General features: G+C 39.9%; 1 protein-coding gene across 2 annotated transcripts in view; it reads left to right on the top strand.

Annotated features, from left to right (window-relative positions):
- Positions 1–25,562, top strand: part of GRIA4 (glutamate ionotropic receptor AMPA type subunit 4) — a 220,250-nt gene that overhangs the window by 188,893 nt on the left and 5,795 nt on the right. Inside the window, exons 14-15 of one of the 2 annotated variants that reach the window (XM_042838826.1) lie at positions 22,483–22,597; positions 24,734–24,868. In XM_042838826.1, coding sequence (XP_042694760.1) covers positions 22,483–22,597; positions 24,734–24,868 — 250 coding nt within the window. Of the gene's footprint in view, positions 1–15,695; positions 15,811–22,482; positions 22,598–24,733; positions 24,869–25,562 lie in introns of both variants that reach the window. The other variant, XM_042838825.1, reaches the window with a different exon arrangement.

The following is a 25,562-nucleotide window of genomic DNA, read 5'->3' as shown; positions in this document are numbered from 1 at the left end:
TCCTCCCTTCCTCCCTTCCTCCCTTCCTTCCTTCCTTCCTTCCTTCCTTCCTTCCTTCCTTCCTTCCTTCCTTCCTTCCTTCCTTCCTTCCTTTCTTCCTTTTTTTTTCGTGGAGCCAGGAATAGCATCTATTCAGGAAGATCCAACTCCCTTGCACCTTCCAATATGATCAGCAGGGATGACCAAAGTCTGCAGGTGAGAGTGGCCCCAATATCTGGCAGCCTATCTGTTACCTTAACGATAGGGCTTCACATCTTTACAGTGAGGTGACGGAGCACTGGAACAGGCTGCCCAGGGGGGTTGTGGAGTCTCCTTCTCTGGAGTCTTCAAGTCTCACCTGGACGCCTACCTGTGTAACCTGGTTTAGGGAACCTGCTTTGGTAGGGGGTTGTCTCTATGATCTCTAGAGGTCCCTTCCAACCCCTACAATTCTGTGATTCTGTGATCTTCATAATTATATATTTCAATATATTTTAATCTTTTGCTTATATGGTTTGATCTACTAAAGCCAAAATTCTCAACCATGTGCACCTTAAGAGAGATTTTTATATTTAGAATTAGATGTTTGGCTTCCTTGGTATGGATGCAGGCAACTATTTTTGCATACATTTGTGTGGAAATTCTTTATACAGCATTTTAGGTTGTTTCAACTGTGTTATTCAGATCAATTTTGGATCTTAAAACTAGTCTATAGAAGAACTCACTGGATATGGTTGGAAATCTGTAAATTATTTCCTAGAGAATATTTGAACTTCTTGTGTGTAAGTTAAATCACCCTCATGTTAGGAGCCTACAAGCAAACATTTCCTTGGCAATTGCAATTTTTTTCATGTTTTTACATTTTAAACAAAAATTTTGAATTTGAAGCTTTTCACAAAAGCTTTTTACTGGCTGCAACACATGCACACACACACACATATACAAAAAAAAAAAAAAAAAAGGCAAGAGCTAGGATATAGGTTGGTGCTTCTCTCTTTGCTGGTTTTAACTAAGAAAATTATGACCTTCTGTGTGTAACATCTGGGACCAGCCCACACTCAGATGCTCTGTGCTAAGATCCAGCTCCTCAGGTTTCAATCAATATGTAACCATCTCTTAGTTATATTCTAACCTTACCTGCTGATAAGGAGTTTATTGGTTTTGGTTTTTTTTTTTCCCTTAAATCACACATGACAATTGGATCTAGTTGTGTAAAGTTTAAATAATATGAATTCAGGCTGTGAAACTGTTGAAAGAGAACAGAAAATCATCAGGGTTTCTTGAAGACTTCAGAATTTTTCCTATCACAGATAAGTAAACAGACTGCTACTTTTGGCATCTCTTTTAGATAGTGGGCAATTATCCAAGGTTCTTTCCAATTAGAGTGCTTTTAGTTCATCCAATTTGTAGGCCACAAGAGAAGATATTTTGGCATCAAATGAAATAATTGCAAACATTCAGACCATATCTTGAGTACTGCATCCTTTCTTAGTCCTTAATTCAAGAAAAGCATCAATAAATTGAAGCAATTTCTGCAGAAAGTTGTCAAGATGGTCAGGAGCTGGAGCACTTGATGTGAGGAGAGGCTCAGGAAGCTGGCTTGCCCAGCCTGGGAGAGAAGGCTTTGGGGAGGAGCTGACCAAAGTCTCCAGTGTCTCTGAGGAGGTCACCAAGAAGATGGATTTGGACTCTGCAGCAGGAAGGTCAGGAAGGTGAAAGGCAATGGACGTAAAATGAAACAGGAGAGATTCAGCCTGGATGTAAGGAGAAATTTTTCCCTGATAAGGATAGTCAAACAATGGCAAAGGTTACCCAGAGAGGCTGAGCACTGTCCATTTTGGAAGATTTTCAGGCTGGGCAAAGCCATGAGCATCCTGTCTACTCTCAGAAATGACCTGCTGTGAGCAGGAGGCCAGCAGGAGACATTCTAAGGTCCCTTCCAGTCTGTGCTGTCCTGTGATCCTTTTGTGGCAATTGATTGAACATCTCCAGCTGTCACATTCAGCCTCCTGGAATTCCAGGATTGTCTGGAAAGTGTCAGGAGCTTATGGAGCAGAATGTTTGTTGCTCTTAGTAGCTGGTCATCTCTGCTGGTACCGAAGCTGCTCCTAGCCACCAGGCTTCAGTGACAATTTCTGTGAATCACAAGTCAGTTAGGTTGTTCTTGTCTAAATCCCAGTCATGTGTTAGAAAAGCAGAAGAGTAAGGGTAAGTGAGCTGAATGAAACAAGCAGCATTGCTTTGTACCTCTTCTTTCTCAGGACACATGGAACACCTAACTTCCTAAGCAGCCTTGTAGAATTTCTGAGAGGCTGATAAGCTTTGTGGAAGCCCTAACACCAGGGTCAAAAAGTGATTTTTTTATTGTGCGAGTCAGAGCCCTCAGGTTGGCTGTGCTCCACTTTCATCAGGGTGTGCAGAAAAATCAGAAATGTTTCATGGTTAAAGACTGAGTTGAGGGAATCAGGCACAGTTGTTTAAGGGTAGTCTGGCTCTAGGAAGTAAGTAACTTCATTGTGAGGACAGAAGGCTAAATTCTATAAATTCTTGCCTGAGAAGGCCCAAAGATTTCTGAGAAGCAATGAAATGTGCTTGACTGAGCATGAGGCTGAAAGTCATGTCAGAATGATGAGCTTAATTGTGATCTTGCTCCCATCTCCCAGGAGACTTGGAAGAGGTCAGATCATCTTATGACTTCAATTTCACCTTTGCAAATTGAGGGTAATGACAATTGCCCATCAGCCTTAGAGGGATTGTGAAGATGAATTGCATAGTGTTTACTGTGCTGTGAATATGTAAAGTTTGTTCTTACATCAGATATTGGCATTATTAACTTAAATCCATGGAGGTGTGTGCTTCAGAATGAAACCCCACAGTAAATTTCTCAGTCTTTGATCAAAGAGACAGTTTTAGACAAAACAGTGGGAATGGCTAATTAACTAATGGCTTATAAACAGCGGTCTTTGAACACACATTGTTCTGTCTTCCCTCTAGAAAGGGACAGCAGAAATCTCCATCACAAGTGGATCTCATTCTCTCCAGTTTTTTTGAAAAGGAGTGGCATGTGGGCATGTGTTCAGGGCAATAACTGCATTAGTTAGATATCTCTGTCTACTGTGGAGATCCTTTCCATACCTGTTTTTTTTGTTGTTGTTTTGTTTTTTTCTTTTTTTTTTTTTTTTTTCCTCTCTCTATGGTCTGGCTGCCTGTGATAGAAACACTGGAAGTGTTACTGTGACTGTGTACCTGTGACTGTGTGTAGACTGCCTGGTTACAAATGCAGGTGCCTTTGCATTTTCTGCTGTGTGCATATCTGTACCAATGATCACATTTATGTAGCTGGTTGCCAAAGGGATTCGTTTGTCCTTGTGTGACAATTTCACCTGATCTTGGACTGATATTCAACTGGCTTCAGGGCATTTTAATTATCAGCATACTGATTATTGGATTGGCCATCTCGTCTGATTGCTGGCACTGTTTATGTTTGTCTCAACCTATCAGATCTTCTCCATTAACTTTCGCAATAATATTCAGACAGAAAGTCCTAGGAACTCTTCCAGCTAATCCCTATTTTGGCTGCTGACCAAATAAGGCTTTATATGACACAACTGTAATTGCTTCATTTGTATGGTATTGATCGGCCATTAGGCAAAACACAAGCCAGCATTTCACTAAGGCTCAAGTAATGCAGTATTATTTATTGTTTGCACTGCAGTTCAGCTAGGGTTCCCACCAGGGAAATGGACCCCTGGTGTTTCTCTCAGTCCCTGTTTCTACTTAAAATAATGTACTTCAAAGTGCTTGCATTATAATTAGGCCAAAGCTTAAGAAATCATCTCTTAGCGGTGATCTTTGCATTTGTTGCCTTTCTTCTAATCCTTTTTTTTTTTTTTTTGAAGAACATCAGTATGAAGTCACAAAGAAGCATGTAGCAGTACAGAAATCTCTCAGAGCTCTTCTCAGTCTAAGTTTAGATCTCATAACAGTATCTTAGCCATGCAGATCTCACTAGGTAGTGTCTTCTTTTGGACACAGTAAAAATCAGCTAATTTCTTAGTGTTATCAATGGCTTCTGACGTGGCGTCCGTGTCATTTTAATACCTTTGTGGACACTGATGTTGGTGAATGAACTCCTCCAGAAGTAAACTTCATTTTCCCTTATATCTTTCCCATGTCTGGTTACTGCCCTAACAAGGAACAATTACTGAACAAAAGTAGTGCTTGTATTACAGCATTTTCAGTACCATGCAGTATACTGACAGTATTTGGCTTTACAGTCATTTCATGCTTCTTTCTCACTGAGGTGAGACTGGGACTTGGTTAGAACTGGACAGCTGAAAGTCCAAACAGACAGAAGACTGATGCTCATTGGAAACAGTCCCTAAGCTGACAGTGATGTAGTCTGTGAAAAAGATGTGCATGAATGCTGTCTTTATGATATCTTTATGTGTAGCAATTTCTCCATTCCTGATATGGAAAAAGCAAAGTATGCTGACATACAGGTGAAATGCTCTAATTTTTTCATAGATATTCTATTTCAAAGAAAACCTACATTAAGCAAATAATAATTAATTTTGAAAACTAATAATTTAATGTGATTTAGGTAGCGCCAATCAAGACTAGTGATGCACCAGTCCCTAGTACAAGATATTTAAATTATTTTAAATTCAGTATAGAGGAAACAATAAATAAATAAGCTGGCAGTAGTAATAGTAATTATTGTTGTCTATCTAAGTTACTGAAGACAACCATATTTTACCGGACTAAGTTCATAAAAAGTAAAGATTAGCATTGCAAAGGTATTTCTGGAAAAGGAAACAGCATTATTTGAGCCTTTATAAAACCAAAACAATCATGCTTGCATGTAATTTATCTTATTAATACAGTTGAAATTCTAAGCGTTGTAGTGTAAACAACACAGACACGGAACAGAAGACAGCATGCCAGAAGTGAAAAATTATTTATTTCATCATCTTATGTACCCTGATATAAGCACTATTATATTCATTTGTTAGGTTTTTTTCAATCTGCTAATTTGTTGTGAGGGTTGCATTTGAAAAGTCCTTGATATTTTCAAGTAAAAGTTTGATTTTCACATTATTTTATTGCATAAACTGTGCTGCATATCAAGACATAACAATTTCTTAATCTTTAACATCTCTAACATCTTAACCAGTTGCTGTTCTGAGGTCTTGCTGCTTGCAAGGAAGGAAATGCATCATAAGGAACAGGACAACAGGAAAAGATTAAAATGGTCACGTAAAATTAGGTGTAGTCGCTTGTAGTCATATTGCCATTCTGTGTTTACAAGAGTCAGCCTAGCCTAAGTGAAAAGTTGCAGAAGTCTGACAGTGCAGTCTTTTCAAATATTACCAAATTTTGATCAGTTTCTAAAAATGCTAGAGAAGCTCAATGGTGCATAAAGAAAGATCTTGGGATTATTATATTACCTGCCTTGCTAACCTTAAAGCATAGGATCTTATAGCACATTGATCATATCATATCATATAGCACGTTGAGAAATGGTGGTGGATAGGAATCAGAAAAACTAATATTTCTATTGAGTCTCTCAGAGTATTTTGCTTTCTATGGTTCTTTGTGAGTCAGCAATGAGCCCTGGCTTTCTGGAGGTCACAGTGCCATTTCTTCTGAGGACAGATGATTCAGCCCAGAGCTAGGTGTTCCCACAGATGAAAGCTGTGAAATTCTCAGTTCAGGGCACAATATTTCTGCCACTGCTGGGACACGTTAATGGAGTGAAAAATTAAAAGCTGCCAAAACAGCTGCCATGCACTTTGTGCAGGAAGTTTTCGATGTACCCAACTCTTCCTCCTTGCTGGGTGGCCAGAGTGTGTGATTTAATAGCAAATGTTAATCTGCTAGTGATATCAAATTTATTGAGATGCATGTAGAGAAGAAACAAATTTCTGGAATGTAAGAAACTATACCTTATTTCTCTTCAGTAAGTACTGAATTGCCTCCAAATGAGACACATTTTTCCTGGTCTCATCCTCAATGAAAATATTCATTCCAGGACACTCAAAAGCATAAACATAGAATTTCTTAAAAATACCTCAGATATTATGTAAAACACATTTAAATTTGCTGGCCAACATCAGTAATGTTGAATAATGATTTCAGTCCTGCGGAAAACCAGCCATCCACTCAAACAAACAAACAAACAAACAAAAAAAACAGATAATTTGTGCAGACAGTAAACTGCAGCATTTGGCTTTTTGTTGCAGAATGAGTAGCATAAATATAACATAACGTAGTGTCACTTAGGCCTGCACTGATGTGGTCCAGGTAGGGCATGAGATGTGGTAGAGGGCCATTGCTGTGCCCTCACTACAAACCCTTACTCCCTGGCACTTACTTTCATCCTTTGCCCCTGCCACAGACTCTCTACCCATTCTCACCAATGCTGCTACTTCCTCTCAGCTGGGTGCCTCTAAATGTAAGAGTTACTGGACAGGCAGATGAAGCAGCATCCAAAAACCCCACTGTGACAAGACTGTGAGCAGAGATCTGCTTCACTTATGGTGTGAAGAGGCACAAGGCTTTGTGCTGACCATTCCAGAGGTGAGTTTTACTCTGTCTGAAGGAGTTAGGCAAATTTGGGAGCATGTATTTAAAAATGCTCATTTTAAACATTTCCAACTTTGAAATATTTTGATTGCTTTCAGCTCTGTAGGATGCATAAACAAAGTAAAGGGCTCGAGATTCTCAACATTTCAGAAGTGAGAAGGTTCCAGCAATGGGCTAAAGGTCATCCTCTGAGCAATTCCTAGCATTTAGAATCTTATACCAATGCTAAGACACTTGAAAAATCCCACGTAAACCTTTAAAACATATTTTGAGTTGCAGGTGTTGGCTGCAGCAGCCTAGTCATATAATCCTGATTATGCTGAAACCAGCAAGAAAAAAACACACTTTGAAAAGTGACATTTCTGCACGTGAACAGGATTACATTGTTGTTAGCCAAAATTAAAATAGCTCAGAGTTGAGATAAGCTACTGTTTCTGCATCTGCTGAACCAATATGAGGAGTTACCTTAGGGACAATTTTACTTGTTTATATTTGCTGCATAAACCAGAGAAACAAGCTGAGTTCCTTTCCCAGGTCAAGTGCAGTTGTTTTCACTCAAGCAAAATATATATTTAATTGTTTGTGCCAAGAAACATTTGCATACTCTAATTGCAGAATCTCACTGCAAAACAGCTTTTGATTTATATAAATACTTTAAGCTACAGTCATCGGACCTTTAGCTGGAGTAAATTGTCGGAACTTCTTTGAATTCAAAGTAGCTATGGTAATTTTTAGCTGCAGTGGGTCTCCCACTAATTGGATCTCCTGCTGATCCTCAAGGTGTCTAAGTTTGGTTCATATTTGTCTACAAAGCTCAGTTGAAGTAACTGAGCTGCATAGTTAGGATATGCATGGAGGCTGCAAGTACTCAGTGCCCCTGGAAATTAACCAGCTTATTTGGATGTCTAAATAAAGAGCAATTATTTTAATCAGCTACAATTGGAAAGCGTTTGAACTCTGCTTTAGACTTCTCATCTCTAAAAAGGAAAAGCAATCGTACGCATTCTTATAAAGATACTTTATTCGTAGTATTGTAGAAAAGTTTGAAGTAATCTGGTAGAGGTGATTTTGCTGTAATTTAACAGGTGATTTTTAAATAACATATATATGATAATTTCTAATGCAGCCTGATGCCAAAGAGACGCAGCTTTCCCATAAGTTTTCTGCAAGAGGTAGCTTTCTGCAGGCCAGACGGATCCCTGGGGACTGTGGGACTGAAGAGACACCCACTGTCCTGATGTGTGCTCAGTCAGGCACTCACCTGAGGTGGCAGGTCATGTCTCTGCTCTGAGAAGTATGTATACAGCAGTGGAGGATCTTGGCAGGAAAGCCTGAGAGACTTAATGCAGGAGAGCTAATATAATTGTGAAAGCCTTCCACTTGAATACAAGTCATTCTACACTTAATAGAAAGGATGGGCGAACTATCAGAGCAAGTGCCAAGAACTCTGTGTTGTTTACACTAATATATACACATGGAACTGTTTGGTGCTGTGCTTCATTTTATTCATTTAAATAGTTTCTCAGCATGCAAACTTTCATCAATTCTAGTACGAAAATCATTCCCATAAATTTTTAAATGCATTTAAAAAAACATGATTTCAAAGTTGGCCCTTTGTCTTTAAAATTTCAGCTGTTTTTCTTGCAAAAATGCTCTTGCAGTTAGCTTCCTTTTTTAATATTTGCATTATTGATTGATCCTTCAGGCCTTCTGAGGATGGAATGATGTAAGCTTTGGCTACATCTTCCTCATTAACAGAGTGCTTGTTTCATTCCTAATTTATTAAGCACATTCAACCATTTCCATGCAGCTTTACACTTAATTTCTCTTGATGAATTGTCAAATACCCTTCAACTGTGCTGCATTTATGTAGTGTTACAATCTGCCATCAGCACTTTTCAAAACACGGATAAAATAAATATTTCAGAAGACAGGGTGGGTTTTCCTTTTTTTTTTTTTTTTTTTTTTTTTTTTTTTGATAAGGTTGCATTTTATTTTTTTCCCATTTGAAATGATCTGAACAGCTGACACAACCAGGCTGTGTGAATGCACCCTGTATTTCGCCAGGCCCTCAGCCACAGCCAGGCAGTGTCGAGTGATGCAGCTGGGGCCTCCTCTTCCCAAACACCTGGGCTACAGATCTGATTGTGAGGGAATAACTCTGCCTCACATTGCCAAAAAAAGGTCACTGGTCTTCAGAAGGGAGTAACTGTGACACACAGTACAGAAATACTGTCACAGGGCTTCACAGGGGTTGCTCCACCATGTCCTGAGCGTGGGTCCCTCCAAGTCAGGAGGGCTGAGCAGCCTGGCTGTGTCAGCAGGGAGAACAGCTTGAAATGCAGAACAGAGGTGGTCTTTGAGTTTCTGGAGAGGCTTCAGCAGATGTGATATCCCTTTGATAAAGGGAAACCTTTATTTTGGTGAATTTCTCTTCCAGGTGTACCACTGCATCCATGGCTTTGCTTCCCATTGTGCAGTAGTTTCTCGGTCCACACTTCTCGCCAGCCACTGCTTACGTAGAAATGACAAACTAGTCAAGGATTTCAGTGGAATGATAAGCAAAACCTTGTATTTTGCCAGGTCATCCATACCTTGTATGTAGCCCACCTGCTGTTCTGTAATAGTTTAAAATTCTGCTGTTATTTGTTTGAAGTTTGCTGTACGTTTAAAGAATCTAAGGTTAAAGAGAGGTGGCATCCCTCTGCATTGTGTTGCTTCTAAGCAGCTAAGTGATTTCTAAGGTTTTCCAATCCCAGTGAGGATTTGAGAAAAGCCTTTTATATGGTCAGCGTCTGTGCTTCTGACTCAGTACGCTGCAGCAGTGGCACCAGCAGTGCTGGGATGATATGGTGTGCAATGCAGCTGAAGGTTAAACAAAGATGGCTCTGTGTGTGTAGAGCCTCCTCAGTGTCATGTTGTTTTAACTCTTTCTGGTTGTTTATTATTTCAAGTGAACAGCCTCCCCAGAATAACACTAAGCAAACAGCAGTGCCATCATTTGTGAAGGTAAAGGCAGAATTTCTCCAGGAGTCTGCCTGAGAAGTGTTTTGGCACCTAATGTGGCAGTTACACAGGATTTATGAGTCTAGGTTCAGGAAAGGGATTCAGGAAAATGTCAAACCTGTTTAAATAGCTAAGACATTTAAGTTTCCCAGGCAAAACTCTACTGGTTGCTTAAAAAATTGCTATTAAATGCTCCCAGCAGAGATCTTGCCTTTGTTGTAATGAGTACCTGGGGATCTGTATGTGACTTTAGGCCATTTATTATTCAAAAATGGTTATTCTGTGACCTGGCTTTTTGGAGAAAGTCTGTTTGCTAAATGTGCTTAGGCCACGGCTGACTCTTCAAATGGCTTCTGCAGGTGGTGTTGAGTAGTGCTAAGGGATGTGATTTCCAGCCATCCCATAACCACTGTGCTTCTGGGAATTTGGGGAGCAGCTGTGACTGAGACCTTCAAGATACTTCTTCAAGTCTAATCAGGCTGGAGAGATCCTTTTCTACCTCAGAATAAGGTCTCAGAGCACAACATGTTGGTGTTCTGAGCATCAGACTGTTGAAAACAGACTTGGCTTGACCATAAGCGATGCATTTCACATGTTCATTTCTGGTTCTTTCAGATGCCCAGTTGTGGTGCATAAATAGATACTTCAAGCAGTGCACTAGACAGCATTTGGTGCCTTCTCCTGAGTTGTTCCCTTATGACTATCTCAGATTTTCAGCAGTGCCCACTCCTGATTCAGGAACTGTAGTGATAGGATGATGCTGATAAGATGATAAGATGAGGAGTGATTTTTAACTAAAAGAGAAGAGATTTAGGTTAGACATTGGGAAGAAATTTGTTACTCAGAGGGAAGTGAGGCACTGGCACAGGCTGCCCAGAGAAGCTGTAGATGCCCTATCCCTGGAGATGTTCAAGACCATGCTGCATGGGGCAGAACAACCTAATCTACTGTGTGGCAGTCCTGCCCACACCAGGGAGTTGGAACAGAATGATCTTTCCATATAAGCCATCTTGTGCTTCTCTGATGCTTATTGCAGTCCCCAGCTCAGGGCTTTGCTTCATTCACTCATGGTGTAGGGACCTTTGTATGTCTGTATCAACCCCTTCTTTAGTTGAGCATGTAATTACTGGGTACCACGGTATTGTGTGCTGTAGTGTTTGTGCATAATGCCTGCCTGACTGCTTTGTACAGACTGAAGTCCAACAGATGGGTTGTTTGCTAGCTGTTGTTGTGACCCATACTCATTGGAAATCTAAGCAAACCTCTGCCAGCTTCCCAGGGCTTTGGGCAAGCACTGTGCTGTCATTCTTTTGGGTACAGACAAGTTATCTCTGTCCAGTTTTGTAGATGTTATTTTGGAAAGGGTTGTGTAGGTGCTTTGTCACCTTCCTCTGCAGTTTTGTCTTCTGCTATGAAAAGCATATCTGCAGGTGGCACAAGTAGGCTCTTCAAAACAAGTGACATTGATTATCATTTTAAACAGCTTCTAACTATTTATTTATGAGGAATTGAAAAGTAATTTTAATGGAATGAGAATGATTTAATTCTCATCAAGTCTTTCGTAGTGTAAATCTGTAGGCAGCTTACAAAAGCTGCAATCCATGCATTGAAGTCATTGTCCATGCACTCGTGTAAAAGTGGACGAATCACTGTAATACAGAGGGACGCAGTTTGGGCTCAATCAGTGTGACATTTGCGTACAAGGACTTCATTTTCTTCCAACTGATAGAAAATGCAGGATTGTGCAATAACAGCAAGACTTAAGAGTCACTTGTTAAAGCACTTGCCTGCTTTCTACTGTTAAACTCTTAGTCTTGCAGAGCTTTCAATTCCTGTATTGATAAACAAATTGTTCTTCAATGGCAATTTTGCCTAAGTGTGGAATTGAGGATTCAGCTCTATTTTTTAATGACAAAAGAACATTTCTGCCACTGGTAGTCAAGTCTTAAAATGCCTTCCTCTGTGGCAGAATGAAGCACTGTCCAGGAAGATCATGAGTGATCTAGCCTGGCTCTGAGGTCGCAGGTACATAATTTTCAGTGTAGTCATCAGTGCACTTACGGGGGTCTCAGGTGGAGCATTTATATGCAGGATACAGCATTGTTCTCTGTGTTTTGCTGACCAGAAGGAAATTGTTTCCACATATTGCAGTGGACCTGGACAACAAAGCAACAGAGAAAGCGGTGTGAAACTAACCCGTTTTTACATGGCCTACTAGACATGATGAGGACAATAATATGTTACATTTATAAACAATACCAATAATTTCAGAGCAATTATTGCAGCTAAATCCACATTTACGTCGTCATCCTTTTTATTTCCATTTCTCTATTGTGCTGTGAAACTGTCTATGGATATGGCTAATAACCCAACTAAATAACCCTCTCATGAATGGGTTTTATTTTTTTATTTATTATTCTAATATTACTATCAACCAGCTGCAACTTCTCTAAAACACTGGAAAAATTTTCCTTGATAATCTTCAATGTTTTGAAAGACAAATTTGAACAGTTGGCAAGCTCTTCCCCTTCAACACTGAAAATAAACATGGAAACTTGTATCATTATAAGATACAAATCTCATTTGTCCATTCCTGCAGGTCCCTGATTAGATGACAAAGTATTTGGCTACCTTAAGAGAATTGTAGTTACTCCTGCCATTTATTCACACATCATTGAATTTCTTCACTTTGACATTCAGGGCATTGGGTAGAAGTCAGTGCTAATTTGCCTGGAAGTTTTTTATTCATCTTTAAATAGCCATGTAAAAGGCCAAAGTAGACATTAACTTGAAAAGCTTGAACAACTCTGAAGTCTAAAGATATTTACAGTGCTGAAAAAAATTTGTAAGGTTTCAGGCAACTCGAGATAATATAAAGATTGAATGAAAACTTTCGTAAGTTTTATGAAAGCATAACAACCTTGTCTAATTCAATGAGCTTCATTGTTCTTAAAAAAATAGTACTGAATAATAAAGAAAAAAATTAGCTTAGAGCAAATAATATCAAGACGCTTTTTCAGATAGACTGTTGAGACTTCCAATCTGCTTTAAAACAGGACTGTGCTTATGTGACTCATGGAATGGAGCATTAGTGATGTTCCTTGAGATGCCTTTCATCCTTTTGGGAGTGATCACTTCATAGCACTTTCAAGGTGGCTATTTCTGTTATTGCTACCCAGTATGACAATTAGACACAACAGCATTAACTTACTCTGCTTTCCCTTGAAAGGAGCAGGAGTTTTACTGACTCTGTAGACAGCTCAAGCTCTGTACTGAAGCCATTTTCTGAATAAGTGATGTTGATTCTCCTCAAAGAAACAGTGTTTCTAGGATAATTTTCATTCATGGCTAAGTCCTAAAGTCCTTTCAAAAGTGAAATTTACATTAAGTATATTAGAAAGGTGGATATTAAGTGTCAGGGCTACACTGCTATCTTTCTGAAGGGGGCAAAGAGGAAAAAAGCATAGGCGCTGAAACAAAAAGCTGAGCAGGAAAAATCTGTAGTAAATATAACTGGCTTCCAAGAACAAAAGAGACAAATGAACAACTTCATTCAAATTTTGTTACTTCTCCTATCCCTCTGGAGTGCTAAACCATAATTAGAGCTCTAATACAAAATCACATTTGTCAGCCTGGTTGCTAAACTCCCCTTAAAGCTTTATGCACAAATAGCCATCTGATGCCAGTCCCACAGCAGCCTAGAGTTTTCATTTGCACTTTCAGGGACACACAGTTTCTTTATCTGTATGAAAATCTCTTATAAATGTAACCACAGTGATATTAGGTAAGGTCAGTTCTACATAAAGCTGCTTCCAGACTTCCTGATCAGACAGTGAAGACTTGTCTTGGTTCCAGCGGGAGCTGTATGAAAAGCTGTTACCAGGCAATCGAGGAATGTCCTAAAGCTGACACTGCTCCCAAAACCAGAGTCAGTGATGCAAGGAATGCTCCGCTCCATGAGCAGTGAAATACCACGGTCCATACATGTACGCCAAGAATAACTCTCCTAATAAGGGAGATAAAAATTTCCACTCTAACACCAGAAGGGATCTTCATGGACAAGAGACCGGCCATCTCCAGTAAGAGTAAATTACAATCCACATTGGCTTCTGATGCCATAGAATCTACTGGATTCCTGTCACCAGAGGATCTTTCTTCTCCAGCCTTTCTGCAAGAGCTCTGAAGGTGTTGTGTCCTCTCATAATCGATGAAAGGAAGATGTCATTAAGATACATCTATTTCTTGACAGGCAGATCTTAGCAGTATTAAATAGCTTCTCCATGTTTCTCAATTTCTCTTGTCCCCAAACTCCATGTTTCTCAATTTCTCTTGTCCCCAAAGAGCAGTATTTAAGCTACCAGAACAGGTACTTATCTCCTATTAGAGATGTGTTGTGTCTCAAGGATGTGATGCCATTGTTCCACGTCACTGCACACCCATAGGCAAGCCTGGGCAGACATGCACGAGAAGTAGTGCAGGTCTGATAGGCATGGGAGCACTACGGATATTTCAGAAAGAAATGGAGATGTTATTTATTATGAATTATTGGATAGGAAGTCATACTCTTAAATAAGTGCAAAGCTTCCTCAGGAAATGTGTAAGTTCCTTTCAAGATCAGTTGTCAACTGATTTTAAAATGCCATTTAGGGACTGTAACTCCTCTACGAAATCTAGGTGCCTCACAAAGTTTGTACAGTGATCTCTGGACTCCAAAAGGAAAACCTCAAAGTATGGGCAGAAGTAGCCCTGTTCTAGGACCAGTCATGCCCCTCTTTTGCCTGAGTTTCCATGCAGTCCTGACAGCCTTAACTTCATGTCAGATAGAAATGGTGCTTTTCTTTAGCCTTCATGTTGGAAAGGGTTAAAAACCTGGACAGACCCAAAGTGGTGCTTCTTTCACCTGGAGGAAGAGCGCTAAATTCAAGATAGAAGGCACTGTGTCATGAGCCCCTTTTCATGCCTGTGCCACTGTGCTGCTAGCAACAGAGGAATCACGTTCTATGCAGTGACAGAGCAGGGCATGTAAACCCTTCAGGGAGAAGTCACCAGGATGTTCCAAACACCTGCTTGTGTCTTAGTACCTAGCTGACCTCAGTGCTGACTTCCTAGTGCTTGAGTTTCTGCCTTGCTGTCCTGTCTCCAAGTGTCTCCATGGGAGATGTCCTTCATCTCCACCTTGTTCCCTAACAACAGTGTTGAAGGAGTCAAGCTGCTCTCCCAAGGAACAGGAAGTCCCTGGGACAAAGCTAGACCCAGGGTCTTCCATTTCAGCTAAGTTTCTACTGCGCAAAGGCAACAGAACTGCTCTTTAACCTGCATGCTGAACACATAGATGTCCTTAGAGCAGGCACTGAAACTTCAGACAGAGAGTATTAAATATATTCAAATAGGAAACCTCCATGTTTCTCAACTTCTTCTTGTCCCTGAAAACCAGTAGTTAAGCTATCAGAACAGATACTTCTCTCCCACTGGATATGTATGATTTCTCAAGAATGTGAAACCGTTGCTCCCAGACACTTCTCCCATCATTTCCTATTGCCAGCAGCCAGCACGAATGCTACTAACTGGGTTTGGTTGCACCTCATCCTCCCTACTGCTGCCTCTGCATCCCCAGTCCACAGCTAGCTTCCTGAGAGCCATGTGCAATCATATTAATTACTCTTTGTCTAATCTTTAAGAGGTGTTGCAACTGACAGGGCCTAGCCTAAGCCAGCTGGGTCTGGCCTGTGTAGGACATGGGAATTAATTTTTCCCATCTGATTGAGAAATCAACCCAGGACTATGCTAAGTAAATTTTCTTAATATAGATTCAAATAAATCCATGTAAATTGTTTGTAATTCCAGACAGAGTTTTATCATCATTATAGCAAAAACTATTTTGGTTGGTTGATAGAATTTTCTTGTTAAAATTCAAGCCATTCTGAAAATCTTTTCTAGACAGGAAATACATTTTTCATATTTGAAGGTAATTACAATTATGTATGCTGCAAAGGGCTTTGAAATATGGAAATGAGAGGTTTATTTAGTGTGTGGATCAAGCTTATGAACAGCTTAAGTCCTCATTCCTTCTAACATCTTAACAGCTGTGCAGTTTCTTACAAAATATGTTTTATCGTTTCAAGAAATGCTGTTAACCTCGCAGTTTTAAAACTGAATGAACAAGGCCTCTTGGACAAATTGAAAAACAAATGGTGGTACGACAAAGGAGAATGTGGCAGCGGGGGAGGTGACTCCAAGGTTAGCCTCAATGTCACCAAAAGCGGGTAAACAGTATGTGAAGTAATTGGTGCATCTGCTGGGGTTTAACCTGAGCCAAAATAGCTTCTACACTATTGTGGCACTGCCAGCACCTGCAGTTGAAACCTAGGTGTATGCAATTACTGTCAAAGCAAAAATATTTGCATTTGTTTAAGCATCCCAAAGGGAACTCCTAAAACACTCCCTGCTGTGAGATCTATTGCCAGGTTTCAGAAATCTGCACCTTTTGAGATCATGATGAGCCTTTTCAGAGCTTTCTCCTGTGAACAATCAGCTTGAAACCCTCTGGAACAAACATCAGCTAAGGCTTATTTTGCACTTACATTATACTCCCAAAATAATTTTCAGTGACATTAAAGACAAAGGGTGCAAATCAGTGTGACTGCCTCCTACCAGGAATTTAGTGCAGGGCCAACACTCACAGAAACTAAACTGGTACCAATTGTGATTTTCTCATGAGTAGACAGAATGGGTGAGCAAATTTGAGCTGAAATATCTATCTTTGTACAGACATTGTTATGAAATCTTATCAACAAACAGAAATGCATAGTGGTTCCCAAAACAGAATTCATTAGGCAGGAACTTCCCAGAATTTACAACCTTCTCTGCTGTGGCATTCACAGCTTTTCACCACTTCTGAATTTTAGGCTGAGGTAATGACATTTTATTGTTCCTTCCTTTCTAAATCTTCCACACGGCTAGTGCCACTGCTTCACAGCCTCATCACAGCTTACTTCTGGGCTGTGAAACTGGAAGATGTGGTGGTAGAGAAGGATGAAGATACTGAAAATGCCCCTTCAGTGCTAGGCAGCATGTATTAATGCTTATGTGCTTGTGTGTGAGCAATATATAAGAGAACATTGCACAGGGTAACAGTGCAGGCACAGAGCTAGTCAAACACACATTATTAAATTTGACAGATTTGTTATATACAGTTTATGTAGCTTCCTTTACAGTTGCCTACACATATTTTTTCTTTCTATCTTCTCTCCTCCTTCAGTTCCATTGCTCTTTCATGCTGTGTCCTGGCCTCAGGGACCATCCCTTGGGCTGTGCTGCACTCACCCAGAACTGCTCTCCTAATCCTCTTCACTTTACCTCTGATCCTACTGCTCTACCTATTTTTTCCCACTGCTCTGCTTGCCAGCAGTCACAGTTTCAAAAATGGTCTCTATTTTCTGTTCCAAAGTGCATAGGCATATTAGACTCAATAGCACTTATGTGCAAGTGGAGCACACACCAGTGTCTTTTAAGAAGGCTGACATGTGAACCATGAATCTCCCATGTTGCTACTGTGGTAACCTCCATCCAACCCTGAACTTTTGCATTACTGGGAGTGGAGGAGGCATTTAATTTACTGTGGTTGAAATGTAAGATAAAAGTTAGGTAGCAAACCAAAGATTTTAACTCACTGGTGGTTTGAATCACAAAGTGGCACAAGGGGAGCAGCGGGGCTGGACCAGGGGACGTGTCTGCAAGATGCTAGAGGGGAACATTTGGTGTGATGGCGAGTAACAGAAGAAAGAAAAAAGAAAAAGAAAAAAGAAAACAGTGTAGTTCATGGAGAAACTAGGAGGATCTGTGAGTGAAGGAGAGAGGTCAATGAAAATGGTTGCTACAGGTGGGACTTCATGAGGGAGTAGAAAATAGAGTGGGCAAGATATTGCTATCTGGGAATAAGGAACATGATGGAGCTCAACCTGTGATCCTAGGACTACAGGACAGGACTACAGACAGCCTTCCAGGAGCATTTGTTTTTTTTCCCTATGCACAGAGGAAAGAGTAGCCAAACCTGTGCATAAGGACTGTATTTGTTGAGAGGAAGCCCAGTGATTTCTGTCTACCATATGCCTACAGCCACCTTGTTCAGGAGGAATGGACACATGGAGATGAATATGCATTACTCTGATCTTAATATTTTGCAATGCAGAATCATCTTGTCTTTTTGTTTTTAAACCAAGTCTATGCTGACTCCCAAAACTGTTAGTTAGCTATTTATAATCTACAAAATTCATTTCCTTCTGCAGTGACAGTCTTGTAGAATTTGATCAATTAAGATCAATAAGATCATTTCAGTTGAATTAATGGAGCTCTAAATATTTAAATTTTATATACTATCAATTGAATGTTAGCAAAATAACAGGACACTGAACTCTGTTGCAAATCTGACAACTGCCAGCAGGTCCGGAACCTAAGCAGTGCTGCTTTTCTGTTTGTGAATTTAGGAAGATCAAAGTCTGAGCTCTGTTAGCAGTTCTGGCCCAAATTACAGAGCTTCCTATTATAATGATGAACAGTGAGAACATTCTTCTTGTGCTGAAAGCAGCAGAGCGCCTAAGTCTTAGTCAGCCATGCTATTACTTCTGAGGTTGTCTGAGTGTCTAAACCTAGAATAACCTTCTCCATTGCAATACACGGAGCTTGAGTGATCAGGAAGTTTCAAGAGAGCTCTAAAGGTTTGTGTTACTCTGCAAACTAAGATTTCTCCTACTTCTACTCTGTGCTTTTAAAAGCTCATCTGTATCCTCTCTTGTCATTTCCCTTCAAGTAACAATCTTCCAAAATTCAGAAAGAAGTTCATAGTGTGAACCACATTTTCCAGTTTCCCTCAGAAGACTGTGTTACCAACTGGGTAGCTGGCATTGCCTTCACCCATGGCTTAGTGTGGTACTAGAAGAAAGTCATGTTTGAGGGGAAGACTGAGATCCGTCAGTCATTGGAGTGCTTCTGAAAATACTACTTCTGATCTCAGCAGCATGCCAGCATCAAATCCATTTGGTCCACAGAGAGCTATCTAAATCCAGTTTCCGCCATTATATTCCATAGCTTTTCTAAAGCTCTGGATTGAAAGAAGCTGTGCTGGTGAAACTCTCCTGTCTCTGCTGGCAACCTCGGGAGAATGCAGCAGCTCTTGTTTTTCATTCAGCAGGTGAGGCTGACCTTTCACGTAATTAATGGATCAGCCCTGAGTGGGTAATGGAAAAGCTCCTAAAACATACTCATGATTGCTTTTTTAAAACAATTCCTGTCTCCTAAAATTCTGTACTGGTTTCAGAATCACTCAGCACTGTAATTTAAATGCTATAACTTCCCATTCATTGTCCTGTACACAAGGAGCTCAGAACTTCATTAATGTCATTTTAAGGCACTTTGATTTTGCTGAAGTTGCTGGCACCAGATTCAGCCTTGGGCTCTTAAAAGTCTTTCCAATAGTAAGTGATGGAAGTGATGGAGGAAAGGATAGGAGGAACATCCAAATGTGATGGCAAGAGGGGCAACTGAGGACATGTTGAGAAGGTTGAAAACCACTGTCCCTGTTCTCAGGTCAGGCTGTGCCACCACTGTCTTCGGCATATAGAAGAGCACGGTCTCCTCTGCTGCATCAGATAGCATTTTTGCACTGTACTAAATGGTACAAAGTTGTCTCCATATATAAATGTTATTTGTAGTTATCTTTTTTTTTTTTTTTTAATATTATCTTTCTGTGGATTTGGACAGATGGATTCTACATATATATAATAAGGAGCTGTGCATTGTAAAAACTACACTGGCTTTCATTAATTCTGTCAGTTTACTTCAGTTGAAAATTTAGCCCAGCATTCATAATTCAAAAATTGCTAAACAAACTGAGGAAAAAAAAAAAAAAAAAAAAAAAAAAAAAAGTGTTATCATTTTCTGCTGTAATAGTGAGCATAAAAGACTGAACTTGATGGGAAATTTAATTCTAAATGCTGAATTTATCCTAAGTATATAATTCAAGTAGATTGTTCTTGCTCGTGTACAGTAGATCATAAATATTCTTAATTTCTGCTCCTTTTAATTTCAGTGGGACTATTGGGCAACCAGTTGAGTGAGCACTGTAGTAACACATTGTAGTGCACAACTGGCATAATCAAATCAAAATGATGCATATTTGAAGAAAAGGTTTTCTAAGGAGAGATGTCTTAGATAGTCAACTTGCCCTGAAAGCTAAGGTGATTTGGGCATTCATCTCCCATGGTAGCTGCTGAAAATCTCCTACTAAAGTTTAAAACCAAGCAAAACAGCCTAAAATGCACAGAAGTCACCACACTGGCAATCTCTTCCTGTGATTGCAAGCAGATATATATGCTGGTGTTCTGAAAACCGTAAGCTGAAATTTTCGTTTTCAACTCTGGAGCCACTCATCTGGGCTTCGCTTATTGGTTTGAATATGAAGTTGTCTCACCATGTGTTTCTGATTTACTCTGGGATTCAGATGAGTTTCAGCAAAAACAGTGGAAAGGAAGAAAAAGGCATCTGAGACATGACTGGCTGTATTTCAGGGAAGAGTAAGAATGAATTGCCTCATCTGTGCTCACCATTGCATTCAGTTATTTATTGTTGATAAGACGGTGATTTTAAGCGTGAAATTGATTGCTCTTCCCAAAGGAAAGCCTGAGAGCTTCTTTGCAGAGACAGTGCAGAAAGGCTGGCATTAAAAGAATTACAGTGGCAAAGAAAAAATTCCTGCCTGTATCAGGTTATATATGGCTGAACTTTTTGTGCTGGGAAAAAGAAATGGCTAGGAAACATCTGTTTTTTGACTTGTCCAAGCTTGCTGCTGGTCCTAATAGTTTATACAGAGCCCTTATTATTACACCACTTTAATCAGTTTAGTCCACAATAGCTTCGCAAACTTCTGATCACCTGTGTAAGAACAGTACCTAGATGTCCCCAAGCCTTGCCACAACCAGTCCCGTTACACAGCTGGGATTTGGGAGCACTGAAAAGCCTCTCAGTGCCAGTGCATGGCAAGTCACAGATGAAGGCTATCCAGATAATAGTAATTATTTCACACTTGTATTCAAAGCAAACAGAGGATCATATGGCCAGGCAACATGCCAGCATCTCAAGCTGCTGCCCGCTTCTTTCCCTCAGAGACTTGCACATCCCACTTTCAGCCTGCACAACCTGATGCCAAGGAGCCTGAAGGCAAAATGTAAGTTTGAATACTGAAAAAGATTGAGAAATCTGTGCTAGCAGCACCCTTTCCATATGACCTAAGTGTATGAGATTTGGAAAGTGGCTAAAGCTTTTCCTTTATTTAAAGAGATCACTTGAGAGTTCCTTGGAATTTTCTCACCCAGCTGTAGCTGTCAAAAGTTGTCATTTTGATGCAAAACTGAGTCCTCCTCAATAGTAAATCTGGATGGTATGCTTCAACCTTCCTTAAAACTGGTAGCTCAATCCATTTTTTTTCTTCTAACTAGAGAGAAGCTTGGACAGGCATGACTTTCTGGTTGGAATGCTGAAGTGAGGTGAATCTCACGCTGTATGCAAATATATACAAAGAGTAACCAGAAAATGTTGAAAGCCAGGATCCCTTAAGCTAATAGCTGCAATCAAGTTTCAGGAGCTCTTATGTGTAGATGTTTCATATATGTATGTTAATACATATGCAAATATATGTATATAAAAACTGTTGGGGCTTTCCAGTGAAACCAGTTTAGAGTGTAAGTACGAGCCCCTTTTCTCTTTCAAATATCTACTTTAGTCAACTCAGTTGTTCTGTAACAATTAATGTTTGCACTGTGTTGTCTATTTTTATTTTAAGTTTTGAATTAATGAGTTGACATTTTAGCAGGGTACGGATTATGGTGCATTATGAGAGATTAATGGTACCACAAGAATCTGCTGGCACACACAAGATCAGTCTCTGTGTCATCTGTTATCACCATCAGCCTATCTATCACATGCTGCTTCTGTTTATCTGTCTCCTTCTCTTATATATACTGTATTTGCATGCACACCTGCACATAAATAGATAACTATATGCCTATCAAGTTAAGAGTTAAACAGTCAGTGTTTCAAAGCAGAAAGTATGGAAAATAAGGTTTAATCATTTGATAGGTTTTGAGAAAATAAACTGCTACAACTACATGAAGCAGGGCACCATCATAGCAGTTCATGGCTTTGAAGCATAAGATTAGGTTTCATCTTAATGTTGAATTCAATTGTGTCACCCACAGCAAATGCCTCAAGAAAGAAAGACACCCCGAGCAGTAATTAATAATCAACCTGGGACCCCTTGAGGACTATTTTTGAATAAGTGAGATTGAAAGAAAAGTCTTGAAATTGAAAAAAAGTTGGAATATAGGATACGGAAATGCAATCCTGGTAGTGGTGATCTCAACAGAGGCACAGGCACTCAGAGTGAGGGCAGGCCCATGCCAGGGCTGCGGTGGCAGCCGGCAGGAGCTGCTCCTTCTCTTGCCAGCTTCATTTTGAGGGCAGTAAATGAAATAGCTATGGCCAAGTCATGTCACTAGTTTGCAAACCACAAATGGATCAAGAGCAAGGAATACAGTGTGTTTCTTAAGTCATATATGCAATTGTATTGTATGATGTCTCTGGAGGCTATGTTGTTAATGTGTTTAAGCCAATAGTTTTGGGTTCACAGTAATTGCATACCATTTATTTACAAATCTTCCCCAGCAGTATGTGCCTGTTACCTAAAGCGATGGAGCAGGTCCCGGTCGTATGTCTGTCTCTAAACCTGGGCCAACAGTACATGACATAGCACCCACTGTGGCCTCTGCTCTGTCACTTTGCAATGCGATTCTATGTAGTTTTACTTGAATAACATAAAATAACATATATAATGTTATTTATGTTATTTTCCACGTGAAGAACTCCTGTAAACCTTGCCGTTTTGAAACTCAGTGAGGCAGGCGTCTTAGACAAGCTGAAAAACAAATGGTGGTACGATAAAGGTGAATGTGGACCCAAGGACTCTGGAAGTAAGGTCAGTCGCTGCAGTTCGGGACCTACTATCGTGTTCACAAAGCAGTAAAGGGAGTAATGAACAAAATTACTTAGAAGTAAAATAAGCAGCTGTAGACACTCACAGAGCGAATTGGCTTGGCCTCATCTTGATGGGGGTCATGGTTTAGTTTAAAGAAGCACTATTGTTTTTTGAAGTATTCAGCAATGTAAATCACCCTAAATCACCTCATACTCTCCTATCTTTTCGTGGCAGCCATTGAAGAGTTATAAGGTGTTGTTTTTTGTTTTTTTTTTTGAGGGAGGCAGATTGAGTTGTATTTTTCCATCCTGCCTAGGGGAATGCTTTGTCCCCCTCTGCTGCCCAGGACCTGTATGGCCTGGCTTCATCCATGTCTTCTTCTTTTAAAGCTGGCTGATTTCCTGTTTTCAGACAGGATGAAGCACTAAGCTTTCATCTCTGTGCCTGGATCCTATTAGGGAGGTCTCTGGCTCCTTGAGGAACCAAGAAAGTCCTAACTTGAGCTTTGGAGTGAAAGTTTTCAGTAATTCACTGCATTCTATTGCTTCTTAAATTTACCCTAGTCCATTCCCACAGTAATCCTTGCAGCTTTGGGGAGTGGAGACTGACATTTCCCCCTGGGGATAAGCCCAGGATCAGGTGTTTTTTCTGGTGCACACAGTCAGTACCAGCTCTGTGTGCTGGAGCCGGACATGTCTTTGTGATGATCAGAGCTGGGAGGACAGCCTGAGGGCCGTGACTGCTCACTGTCCATGCCCTACACATTTTGCTTTTTCTTGCAAGTGGTTAGGAGGAAAGAGTAAAAACCTTAAAGAGGATGGCAAGGCACCCACAGCATGGCTGAGAAAGCCTCAATGCACTGCATCCATTGGATCAGATTCTTCCCGGCCCCAGCTGCTCCCTGTTCCCAAGCACCATACTGACAATTGTTACCAGAAGAACTAAGTCATGTACAAGGCATTCAGAATCCTCCTATACAGCTAAAAAGAGCCAGACAAAGCAGAACCCCATCAACACCTCTTTACGTCCAGGGGAATTGCTACTGTGCTTGTCTCCTGACTGCACAGCTAATAGTGCCTCTTTAAATTAAACCCAAATATTGAGAATAAGTTAATTTTTCATACAAATTATAATTGGAAGTTAAGTACTCTCCTTACTTTAGGTAAAGATTATATAGTCTGTATAAGAATATAGCTTTATAAATATCTTAAGGCACACAATGTAGTATATGGGAGTCAATCCTGAGAGAGTTCCTTGAGAACTGTGCTATAAAATGCACATGGATTTCAAATCATAACATATGTGAACTAAGCAGTGAAGTATAGAGAAATGTAGAATAATTATTTACAACAGTAAGTCTAAAAAGGTGTTTGTTTATCAGATGTTGCATATTTATTAATTTGCTAAAGAATGTTGTAACAGTTTTCTAAATTATGATTACTGTGTAAAGTTTAATATATCACTTTTTATAAAATTGTATAACTGCAGAGCCTTAGTAGTCCATGGGCATGTACCAGATCTGTATCTAGAATAAAATAGAAACAAAATACAATAAACAGTAAGAGGCAAATATATGATGATGTGTATGGCACAGTGTGCACTTTCAAGAAGTGTTTGTTCCAATAACTTAAGCCTCACTTGTTATTTTTACCTTTTAGCAGAAAGTCAGGCTGGATCTTTTAAAATAACAGCAATGCTTATCACAAGTGAAAATTGTCTTATAGTGAAGATCAAGCAGAATCTTGTTTAATGTAAATGGATTTCTGGATTCCAAAGCTTTTAAAGAGCTTTGTGTAAATGCAGTTTGATGCCAGTGTTAAAATGTGCCCTAACGAGGACTGGATGTGTCATTGTTTAATTCTCCAGCTAGTGGAAATAATCCTTGGCAATAAGTAAACAATGGCATCCTGATATACTGGCAGTAAATTTATGATACTTCTATGTTGACCAAGAAAAGCAGGTGCTTAATACGCATTTTATAGATCCTGATAGGAAAAGTTTTGTGAGAGGCATGTAAACAATGGTCACTTAATTTCAGCTAAACATTGTTTATTTCTATTTCCAATGCTTTAATGTGGACCTTGTGCTGCAGAGGTCTGGATGCTGGAGTTAACTGTGTTGCTTCTGTTTCCCCAGGACAAGACGAGTGCCTTGAGTCTCAGCAACGTTGCTGGAGTCTTCTACATTCTGGTTGGAGGCTTGGGCTTGGCAATGCTGGTGGCTTTGATAGAGTTCTGTTACAAGTCCAGGGCAGAGGCGAAGCGAATGAAGGTGGCAAAGAGTGCACAGACTTTTAACCCAACTTCCTCGCAGAATACCCAGAATTTAGCAACTTATAGAGAAGGTTACAACGTATATGGAACCGAAAGTATTAAAATTTAGGGGTAGGACTTAGGGCCTACTACAGTGAGTGGGTGATGCATCTTGTACTGCAGTGTTGTGACCTGTCTGTCTAGTGGTGCTTGCTTCTAAACAGAGCTTTATATTTTGGAAAACTTCAGTGCAAAGTGGTTCAGTTTTTTTGGCTGCAGATGTACAGTATACTATTCTATGTTGCTAATAGACATCTGCATTACAAGAAATTTTTAACACAAAAATTATCTTTATAACAGCTCAATGTTATTCAATCTGTTGGGAGATGACAGCTATTTGAAATTGAGGTCCTAAAATACATATCCAGAGGGCCAGTGTTTAATTACTTGATTGGCCAGTCTGTCCTCCTAAAGGTTGGCACTCTACTGGTGACAAATTGATGTAAGCTTTTATTATTCTCTGTTGGCCCTAACTGGATCTTTCTTACAATGAGGATTTAGGATAGGTAACGTCACTGAACCATAGTCAACCTAATGGAAGACAAGGCACTGTTACAAGAAGTCTAAATGTTGTTTTATCTTCTCCTCCTCACCACCCTTCTCCTTCACCCTCCCTTCAGTACATGTTTTATGCTAATTGTGTGGCTTTCCCC

This window comes from Centrocercus urophasianus, unplaced genomic scaffold (assembly GCF_019232065.1).
Source record: "Centrocercus urophasianus isolate 14NV4802_14NV808 unplaced genomic scaffold, USGS_Curo_1.0 seq_9, whole genome shotgun sequence".
Classification (NCBI taxonomy): Eukaryota; Metazoa; Chordata; class Aves; order Galliformes; family Phasianidae; genus Centrocercus; species Centrocercus urophasianus.
Note: the sequence above shows the minus strand (reverse complement) of the source record. Positions and strands in the feature narration are given on the sequence as shown.